At 60.0% G+C, this 10,400-nt stretch overlaps 2 protein-coding genes across 3 annotated transcripts in view; one reads left to right on the plus strand and one right to left on the minus strand.

Annotated features, from left to right (window-relative positions):
• Window positions 1–4,729, plus strand: part of Pomt1 (protein-O-mannosyltransferase 1) — a 21,699-nt gene extending 16,970 nt beyond the window's left edge. For both annotated transcript variants that reach the window (XM_013021437.1, XM_013021438.1), the window contains 5 exons: window positions 443–540; window positions 946–1,059; window positions 2,858–2,984; window positions 3,481–3,658; window positions 4,285–4,729. In XM_013021437.1, coding sequence (XP_012876891.1) covers window positions 443–540; window positions 946–1,059; window positions 2,858–2,984; window positions 3,481–3,658; window positions 4,285–4,459 — 692 coding nt within the window. In that variant the 3' untranslated portion in view covers window positions 4,460–4,729. The remainder of the gene's footprint in view (window positions 1–442; window positions 541–945; window positions 1,060–2,857; window positions 2,985–3,480; window positions 3,659–4,284) is intronic.
• Window positions 4,730–4,884: 155 nt separating this feature from the next.
• Window positions 4,885–9,276, minus strand: Uck1 (uridine-cytidine kinase 1). The gene is made up of 7 exons (XM_013021439.1): window positions 9,122–9,276; window positions 8,843–9,002; window positions 8,234–8,330; window positions 7,964–8,106; window positions 7,796–7,890; window positions 6,195–6,243; window positions 4,885–5,719 (listed from the first exon to the last, which is right to left on the minus strand). The coding sequence occupies exons 1-7, from the start codon at window positions 9,227–9,229 to the stop codon at window positions 5,538–5,540; spliced, it is 834 nt and encodes a 277-aa protein (XP_012876893.1). The 5' UTR covers window positions 9,230–9,276; the 3' UTR covers window positions 4,885–5,537.
• Window positions 9,277–10,400: the final 1,124 nt, after the last annotated feature.

Here is a 10,400-nt window from a genome sequence, read left to right on the forward strand (position 1 = left end):
GTAGGCTGTTGTCTGTTGTCTGAGGCAGGCTGTCCGGGGGCTGTTGTCTGTGAGGCAGGCTGTCCGGGGGCTGTTGTCTGTGAGGCAGGCTGTCCAGGGGCTGTTGTGGTAGGCTGTTGTCTGTGAGGCAGGCTGTCCGGGGGCTGTGCTGCAGGCGGCTGGGCCGGCAGGGCGGGGAGCTTCCTCTGCCTGGCTCAGGTGCCCGCTGTGTCTTTTTTTTTTTTTTTTTTGTCGGTCGTGGGGCTTGAACTCTTGGCCTGGGCGCTGTCCTCAAATTCAGTTTGACGAGCACTCTAACACTGGAGTCACAGCACCACTTCCAGGTTTTTCTGCTTATGTGGTGCTGAGGAATCGAGCCCAGGGCCTCATGCATGCGAGGCAAGCGCTCTACCACTGAGCCGCCTTCCCAGCGGCCCCGCCCCACCCCTCCCTGTCTTTGCAGGCCAGGAACAGCGTGAACGGGAGCTGGAGCTGCACTCGCCCACCCATGTGGACATCAGCAGGAACCTCAGCTTCATGGCCAGATTCTCTGAACTGCAGGTGACACTCGGGAAGGGGTGCTGCTGCCAGGGCTCGTGTGGTTGGTGGGGCTGCTCATGGCCCTCGGGTTGGCGGAACGCAGTGTGCAGGCCCCTGCTGTGGTCTCAGTGGCATGCATAGTCGGCACTGCCGGCCCAGTACCAGGAAAAGCCAGGGAACCAGGCCCTGCTCCCTGTGACATTGCAGCACTGGTGGCTTGGGCCCCGCTGAGCAGCGGAGGGCCGGGCGTCCTCCCTGCAGGGCCCGCGGGCACTCGTTCTGTCAGACCACAGGAGCCCAGGGTGGGCCTACCCCCCAGGCCCCGCCCAGCAGTGCCCGCTCCGCCTGCCTTGCTGTGAGCGCATCACTGCGACACATCCATGTGCATCCTGGCGCCTCTGGAAGCCCCACCTTGTGCTCTTGCAGTGGAGGATGCTGACGCTGCGCGGTGAGGACTCAGAGCACAAGTACAGCTCCACCCCCCTCGAGTGGGTTACCCTGGACTCCAACATCGCCTACTGGCTGCACCCCAGCACCACTGTGAGTGAGACACACTGAACACCACGCCTCCCCGGGAAAGTTCCCTCTGTGTCCATTGAGAGTAGCCACTGTGAGCAGAGGAACAGGGTCCAAAGCTCGCAGCAAAGTCCATGAAACTGTTTTTCCAATGAACCAGCAAAATGGTAGACTGGAGGAATGGCTCAAGTAGTAAAGTGCCAACTTAGTGAAAAGCTGAGGGACAGTCTTGAAATCGGCACTAAATAAATGAGTGTCCATTGCATTCTCCAGAGCCCTTCCTAGCAAAGGCCTGGGGCCTCTCCTCTCTAGACTCTGGGCAGCTGGAGGCCAGCTGGAGGTCAGGGCTCCGAGGCGTGAGGCCTCATGTGGAGGCCCAGGAAGCAAGCCCAGGCTTCCTTCCAAGGCTGCTGTGCTGCCTTGACTTGTTACATTGTCACTGAACAACTGAGTGACAGAGTGTCCCTGTCCTCCTCCCTCTCAAAGCAGAGGGTACACTGCAAAGTAAAAGCACAGGCAGTGGCCTGAGCTACCCGCACAGAGCGCTGGGTGAGGAGACTTTTATTGTCTTTCTGCACCTAGCTTTGTCATAAAAAATGCATCTGGAGCTGGGTGCTGGTGGCCAGCTCCTGCAGTCCCAGCACTCGGGGTCAAGGAAGAAGTATTGCCAGTTTGAGGCCAACCTCAGCTACATAGTGAACCATGTCTTAAAAAAAAAAGCTGGGCACCAGTGGCTCACACCTATAATCCTAGCTACTCAGGAGGCTGAGGGCTGAGGATTGTGGATCAAAGCCAACCTGGGCAGGAAAGTCCGTGAGACTCATCTCCAATAAACCACTTGAAAACCCGAAGTGGCTCAAGTGGTAGAACCTAGCCTTGAGCTGAAGAGCTCAGGGACAGCATCCAGGCCCAGAGTTCAAGTCCCATGACTGACCCCCCCCAAAAATGGAAAGAGTGTGTGATTGACACAGTGCCTTGTGCCTGAAATTCCAGCTACTCAGGATACGGAGATCAGGAGAATCGTGTCAAGGCCAGCCACCCTAAGCAAAAAGTTAGCCACGCCCCATCTTACCCAGTGACCAGGTGTGGCCCTGTCAGGGAGAAAGCATGAGGGGAGGGTAGTGTCCAGTCCCGCCCTGACAGGCACAAGACTATCCCAGAAATAATGAACTAGAAAAGGCCTGGGGTATATTTCAAGTAGCAGACCACACCTGTCTAATGAGTAGGAGGCCCAGTCTTCAAACCCCAGTATTTTGAGAGAGAGGAGGGAAGGAGGGAGGGGAAGGAGGAATCAATCTGGGCACTGGGGGAGTATCTCACTGGCATGCACAAGGCTCTGAGTTCAATCCTCAGCACCAAACACAGGAATCTTCATTTACTTACAGTTTTCAGTCTTAATGTACAAAATTAAGAATGTTAGGCTGGGCACTGGTGGCTCACGCCTATAATCCTAGCTACTCAAGAGGCTGAGATCATAGGATTATGGTTCGAAGCCAGCCTGGGCAAGAAAGTCTTCCAATTAACCAGCAATAAGCCACAAATGAAGGTGTGGCTTAAGTGATAGAGCACCAGCCTGGAGTCTAAAAGCTAAGTATGAGCACAAAGTCCTGCATTCAAGCCCCAGTACTACACCAAAAGAGAGGGAGCGTTTTCTAGAATGGCGACAGTGGGCACTAGTCCCTTGAGGTCAGGGGTCAGGCAGAGTGGGCCTGTGTGTGGAAAGCTCCTCAGGGTTCTTCCGTGTGGCTGCTCCACCTGGGGAGGTTGGGCGGCTCCTGCGGGCTGGGAGGGCGGGGCCAACACCCCTCCCCCACACTTCCAGGCTCAGATCCACCTGCTGGGCAACGTGGTGATCTGGGCCTCGGCCAGCCTGGCCACGGCAGCCCACGCCCTGCTCTTCCTCTGGCACCTGCTCCGACGCCGACGGCGGGCCTGTGACCTCCCTGAGGGTGAGTGGCGCGCAGGCGCTTCCCAGCCCTGCAGACCAGGCTGTCAGGGAGAAGACGGTTCCACTCAGGCACTAGGTAGAGCCCCGAGGGGCAGCGCGGCCGGCTGGGGACAGAGCAGCTTGGCAGCGCGGTGCATGTCTGCAGTGGAAAGGCACTGGGCACAGGTGTCCATGGGGGCTCGTCCTCTGCCACTGGTCTCTGCTGTGGTCAGGGCTGGGCAGTGCCAGCCCCCCAGGGAGCAGGGGAGTGGAATTTCCAGATGAGGTAAGACTTGCCCAGACTGCGTCTGATGTGCCCAGACAGTGAGCCGAGGCAGCTGGGCTGGCCCTCCCAGGGCCGGGACCTGGCAGAGGTCAGGATTGTTGAGGCCTAGGAGGAGGCCGTAGGTCCCTACCTGCAGGGTGGGCATGATGGGGAGCAACTGAGCGTGGAGGATGTGAGTGTCTTGGGGTACCTGGCACACTGGCCCATGGGTGCTGATACATGCCCTCCACAGATGCCTGGCACCGCTGGGTGCTGGCCGGAGCCCTGTGTACTGGAGGCTGGGCGCTCAACTACTTGCCCTTCTTCTTCATGGAAAAGACGCTCTTTCTCTACCACTACCTGCCTGCGCTCACCTTCCAGATCCTTCTGCTCCCACTTGTCCTGCAGCACATCAGTGACCACCTCTGCAGGTCCGGGCTTGGTGGTAGGGCTGGGGGGTCACAGGCTGCTTGTGTCATTTGGCAGGGGAGGCAGTCACAGGAAAAGTACCCTGGACAATCAGAGCAGGGGTCGGGAGGGCATCTGTGACTCTAGGGCAAAATCCGAGGCTGGGAAATGTGGGCATTGGAGAGTAAGAGTGGCATGCTGTCTGCTCAGAGGGGCCAGGGCTCAGCCCAGTGCTCCCATCTCAGCAGGGCCTTGATGTGGTGGCACTGGCTTGGGCATGTGCCAAGTTGTGGTGAGTTAGAGCCTGGTGCATCCAGGCAGTGACTGAGCCATGCAGGTAAAGGCCACAGGCCGTGGCAGCTGTTTGTGTGGACAACAGAGCCAGGGGCAGGTGGCTCACACCTGTAATCCTAGCTACTAGGAGGCCAGGATTGCCCATGGCGTGGAGGATTGCGTTTCAAGGCATCAAGCCACCAGCTCCAAAATAACCAGCAAAAGTCCCCATGTGGTAGCCAAGCAAACAAGTAGTGATGGCAAGGCCCTGAGTTCAAACCCTAGTACCACCAAAAGGAAATCATGTGGCCAGGTAAAGGAGCTGTGGGGGAGACCAGCCAGGCCTCCCGAGCGAGCTCCGCACCGCTGCCCGCAGGTCCGGGCTGCAGCGGAGCCTTTTCAGCGCCCTGGTTGTAGCCTGGTATTCCTCCGCCTGCCACGTGTCCAGCACCCTGCGCCCGCTGACCTATGGTGACAAGTCACTCTCAGCAGATGAGCTCCAGGCCCTTCGCTGGAAAGACAGCTGGGACATCCTGATTCGGAAGTACTAGACCTACACAGTGAGGCACGAGGCGGGGGGCGCGTGTGGGGGGCACTGGCGGAGGGATCTGCTTTTGAAACCGCACGCGTGCCTCCAACCTGCGCCTCATTGGGCAAGGTTCATTTTCTCCAAACAATGAGGAGCGAGCGCCGCCACATCCTCGTCCCTGTGGCCGCTGAACTCCAGCCGCCTGTGAAGGAATCAGGAAGGTTCTGGAGTGCCGAGTGGCAGACCTCACGCGTGATCCGGGCCAGGGAGGCTCACCCACGCTGTCACGTCCCGCCCCATCTAGAGTTTGCGCCCTGTGCAGACTTTCCTGTGTAAATAAAGAAGACACTCCGGCAGTCTTTTTGTAGGTGTTTATGGGCTGAAAGTCAATCATTACAGTGAACAGAAACCAGTGCTCAGCTGCAGCCGGGCCAGCCGTGAGCCTTGCACAACCGGAAGGCAAGGGCCTTGGCTGCCTGGGAGTGAAAACGCATTGCTGGTGAGGCCACGTGTTCCAGTGTGACACGCCCGAGACCATCTGGCATTAGGCCGTGTCTCTGTGGGGCTGGAGGCGGCCTGCCCTGCTGTCCACTGCACTGGACAACCACAGCCATTGCTCCACCGCTGCTGCCGGGAGCCCCGCCTCGCGTGTGCTGCTGCTGCCTGCAGTGAGTGTGGTTAGGCCCGGAGTCCGGGACCAATCCGTCCAAGGTTCAGGTCAGCGCTTGCTTGCTCGCTCGCTTGCTTGGTGGGCCCCAGCCTGGCTGGCTTCCTGAACCAGGTTTGGGGCCCAACTGACTTTGCATTAGGAAAAAGAAAATGGCTCAAAGTGCGCTTCGGTGCTGTGCATGTGAGCCACGGCTCAATGTGGACTCCTTCCTGACACCAGGCCAGCCGGGGCCTGCTGCCCTGGGAAGCAACACCTCAGGCCACCCCAAGGGGTCATCCACCCCCCTCGGCCAGAGGGAGCAGTGCACGTGGAATGCTTGGCCCTGTGGGAACGAATCCGCCCTCAGGAGAAAGGCCTGGGTCCTGACGCCGCCCGGGAGGCCCAGCTACCTGTTCAGAGCAGGTGAGCGCCCTGGCCGCACTCGGGCCCCTTAGTGGGGTCTGCTGCTGGACTCCAGGTGGGACCGCTTGCCGGAGGCCAGCACCCCGGGGCGGTCCCCGGGCTCGGGGAAGGTCCTCTTGAAGTTGCGCCCGTTGGCTCCTCCTCGGTGCCGCTTGCACACGTCACCGTTGAGAATGTCCTGGATGTGCTGCACGATCAGGTTGATGGCGACTATGGCAAGATGGGGCACTCAGAGGGTCCCCACCCCGCCTGCCTGCCCGCCCAGCCCACGGCCCCCGGATGGAAATGGCACAGTAGGGCTGGGCACAGCTGTCATCCGAGCTACTCGGGAGACTGATCTGAGGACCAGGGTCTGAAATCAGCCTGGACAGGAAAGTCCAATCAGCAAAAAGCTGGAAGTAGAGGTGCAACCCAAGTAGTAGTGTGCTAGCCTTGAGCAATAAAGCTAAAGGACAGCATCCAGGACCTGAGGTCAAGTTCAAGTACCAACACACACATGTACACATGTGCATACAAAGAAACCACAGGATAGGATAGGACACAGCCTGGTTAGAGCCCATCCTGCTCCACCGAGCACCATCCGGCAGCTGAACATGTCCAGTGTGTGCTGTTGGCACATGGTGACAGCCCTGCTTAGTGGAGGGAGGGCAGGAGGCTGGGGGAGGAGGCTGAGGTGGAGTCTCACCCATGTTGTCAACGCCCCGAGGAATGATCACATCGGCATACTTCTTAGTCTACAAAGCAAGGAGTTCCCATGAGGCTTAGGTGCAGAGGGGGGGAATTGAGGCCCCAAAGTGCCGGTGTTACCAATGCAGGGGACAGGGCCTCAGGTGGGTGCCAGCTGGGTGAGCTGTGACCACAGAGGTGGCAGGAGCCAGGTCACCAGCAGAGGCGGCCAGCATCACCCCACACCATCCCCACTTCCTTGTCTCCCAGGCAGGGGACAGCTCTCCTACTCAACGGTCAATCTCTGGGCCACATTAGGCGAGGCGCCTGCCAGTGCATGGCCTTGTCCCTCTGGAATTGTGGCTCTTTCTGCAAGCCCCGTGGTGGAGCAGGACGGGACAGCCCGAGGGTCATTAGCACAGGGCCCGGACACCAGCGGCACCCCCTCAGCTGCTCTGCTGCGGGGAGCACACCTGAGTCAGGCAAACCCCGGGCAGGGAGGACGCAGGCCCGGGACACAGGGGTCAGCTGGCAGCAGGGAAAGGAGGTCCAGGAACATTTCCTCTACTAGGTCACCAGGTCAGATCTAACATCCATTTTGCCCATACCACCTACCCTGCCAACTTCCTTCTGTGAATAGGTACATCTGCCTACTTACCTCCCCTATTTTGCAGAAACCTTAGAGAACATGAATTAAAAAAAAAAAAAGCCTTTTGAACCAGGTGCTGGTGGCTCACGCCTGTCATCCTGGCTATTCAGGAGGCTGAGATCTGAGGATTAGGGTTAAAAGCCAGCCAGGGGGAATGAGAAGATGGCTCAGTGGTAGAGTGCTTGCCTCGCATATATGAGGCCCTGGGTTCGATTCCTCAGTACCACATAAGCAGAAAAAAGCCAGAAGTGGCACTGTGGCTCAAGTGATAGGATGCTCGCTTGAGCTGAAGAGCTGAGGGACAGCGCCCAGGCCCAGAGTTCAGGCCCACAACCTGAAAAAAAGCCTTTTGGTGGTGGTGTGTGTGTGCACACACCAGTCTTGGGGCTTAAACTCAGGGAATTGTCCCTATGTGTTTGCTCAAGGCTAGCAATAACTGGGAGAGCAGAGTCTCACCAAGCTTTGCTGGCCATGAAGAGCCATCCTTAGGTCTCAGCCTCCCAGGGCTGCGTGAGTCACCAGTGTCTGGCTCGCTTGCTGCTGCTTCAAGCAGGGCCACCATGGAGCCCAGGCTGTCCTGGAGCTCATAATCCTACCAGTGCTGGTATTACAGGAGTACACCACCACATCATATAAAACATATTCTTACAGAACTCAGTTACCCTACTTTTCTGTGATCCTAGATTTTTGTCTCTCTGTACTGCACTTTTACCTCTAAAAGACAAAATACGAGCTGGGTGGGGTGGTGCAGGCCTGGTGCCCAGTGCTTGGGTGGCAGAAGCCCAGCAAACACTTGGCAAGCTCCATGCCCTTGTGGAGGGGGTACTCCACAACCACGCAGGTTGTGTCAGAGACCAGAGGGGACCCTGGCAAGACGGGGTGCGGTGACACTGGGGAACCGGTCATCGGGTCCGGTACAGTGCAGGGGGTGGGGGAGGAAGGACTTCCTACAGACACCCGCGGTGACTTACTGGTAGGCAGAACTCCTCGAAGGCGGGCTTGACAAAGGTGGTGTACTGCGTGAGGATCTGCTCCAGGTCCCGGCCCCGCTGCACGTCCCGGAGCACTGCAGGGCATGAGCTGGGCGTCATGGGAGCCCCCCACCCCCCCAGCCAGCACATGGCCCCACATTGCCTAACCTCTTCGAGACAGCCTGACATCCGAGTCGGTGTCCACAAAGAGACGCAGGTGGAACATGTCCCGGATCTCCTGGCTGTAGAACACCAAGATGCCCTCAAACAGAACCACGTCCGCTGGGTACACCACTGTGGTTTCCGGCAGCCTGGGGGAAACGAGGGGGAATGAGTAGGCAGGCCCCGCTGGTTGGCCTGCAGTCCCAGGGCCCTGACTCCTCAGAGGGGACAGGGAAGGGGTGCATGGACACTGGCCACGACAGAAGGAAAGCTCACCTTGAGTGGGTCACAAAATCGTAAGTGGGGACCTCCACAGTTTTTCCCTCCACGATGTTCTTCAGGGTTTTGTGCATCAAATCATTATCAAAAGCATCTGCAAAGATGGAGTAGAGAGCAAGACTCCCTCGCTACCCTGGTGCCCAGGCCACAGCGGGGTGCCACAGCACTGGGACAGCCCCAGCCCTCTGCCATCCTGCAGACCGCGGGCGGCAGCTGTCCTCGCTGCCCCCCCCACCCCGGGGAAGGCGGAATGCAGAGGCTGAGTGGCCTGTGCTGGGGACTCGGCGGTAGTATTTTTCCAGGGCTATGTTGTTACACAGCAGCTCCCCAGCTTGGGATGGGAAAGCCGCCAGAGAGGCACCTCCGAGGGGTGATGAGAACCTTCCAGGCCAGTACACCACAGAGCCACAGGGCCAAGGGCTCTGGATCACCCTCTCCCGGGCCTCGGCCCCAGGGCGGGTGGGGGACTGAGAGGCCACTCTCGGCGGTGATCCAGGTGCAAAGGCCCTGCGACAGCAAGGCCGGGAGCCAAGGTGAGGGGCCTCTACTCCCCGCGCAAGTCCGGAGGCCCAGGCCCAGGGCGCGCTGGCCGCAGGCGGCCCGTACCCGGGTGGTCGAAGTTGTACTGTCCCTTCAGGGCCTTGGCCTTCTGCTCCGCCGTCAGCACCTTGTAGAAGCGGTCCTGGCTGAGGATGACCAGCTTGCGCTGCCGGTGGTCCACCTCGTTCTGGCCCAGCAGCTCCATGATCTTCTCACACACCGTGGACTGCGGACGGACGGACGGAGGGACACGGCGCTGCGGCGCGCGGCGCCCCGGCCGGCCCCGCGTCCCGCCCTCCGACCCCGCACCCCGACCCAGGGTCCCGCAGGGCAAGCCGGCCTTACCTTGCCGCTCGCCGTGCCGCCGCTCACCCCGATCAGAAAGGGCCGCGGCTGGGGCCGCTCGCTCTCGGGCCCGGCACCCTCACAGTCGCCGCCTCCCGCCGAAGCCATGTCCGTCTCGGCGGCCCCGCAACGACCCTCGGCGGCCGCTGGGGGCGGAGGCCGCGCGCACCGCGCTTCCGGGCCCGCGGCGCATGCGTACCGCACCTCCGGCGGCCAGCAGGCGGAGTGGGCGTGGCTAGGTAAGGGGCGTGGCGGCCCGAGGGGTGTAGTGGAGATGATGGATGGAAGGGCGGGGCGAGCCGAGAGGCGGGGTGTGGTGGAGAGGGTGGATGGAGGGGCGGGGCGAGCCGAGGGGCGGGGCCGAGGTCGCGGAGGTCGCTGCCCCGACCGGAAAGCCAGTCGCCGCCGCACGGGCCCCACACTGTGGGCGCTCCGAATCTCCACGAACCGGCAAATCGGTGGCCGCCAACTGCTCTCCCGAGGAGCCGGAGCAAGGGGTTGCGGGAACCGTGCAGGGCACGGGACCGGCTTGGCGGGTTCTGTGCGGCGGGGCCTGGGAGGACCCGCGAGGACCCGTGAGGACCCAGAGCTCCACCCGAGCTGCTGTGGGCCGAAGGCCGCTGACCATGACTGTGATCCCAGCTACTTGGGAGGTTGAGATCTGAAGATGGCGGTTCGAAGCCAGCCTGGCAGGAAAGTGCACGAGATTTGTCTCCAATGAATCACCCAAAGGCCAGAAGTGGGGCTGTGGCCCAAGTGGTAGAGCGCCAGCATGGAGCCAAAGAGCTCAAAGACAGCATCCAGACCCAGGACCAGCATGCGCACGCGTGCGCGCGCGCACACACACACACACACACACACACACAGTTGCACAACGCACTTTATCCTGTGGGCACCTGACCATTTCCTGATGGGGACATCAAGCAACAGAACAAGGCCTGTAGCTTGGACTTGCAGTTGAGACAGCAGAGCTAAGAGCCTAGGAAGCCAATCCACACCTGTTTGCACACTCCTAACACCTGGCAAGGCATGGGCTGCCCGTTCAAAGCCAAGAAAGGGCCTCGGATGGGGAGAAGGTCCTTGTAGTTGGTAGTTGGAGTTGAGTGTCCCATTAAGGAATTAAGAAAAATGCCGCACTTCCACAGATGCGTCCAGTACTGGTTCTGCCCGCAGCTGGGAGCCTGCTTGCCTTTTGAGAAGAAAGTGGAGTGAACCCCGGTCCATCAAGCTACAGGTGGTGAAGTCACTCCTGGAAGGTGTGGAATTGTAAGTCTGCCCT

Source organism: Dipodomys ordii, unplaced genomic scaffold (genome assembly GCF_000151885.1).
Source record: "Dipodomys ordii isolate 6190 unplaced genomic scaffold, Dord_2.0 Scaffold55, whole genome shotgun sequence".
In the NCBI taxonomy this organism is placed as follows: domain Eukaryota; kingdom Metazoa; phylum Chordata; class Mammalia; order Rodentia; family Heteromyidae; genus Dipodomys; species Dipodomys ordii.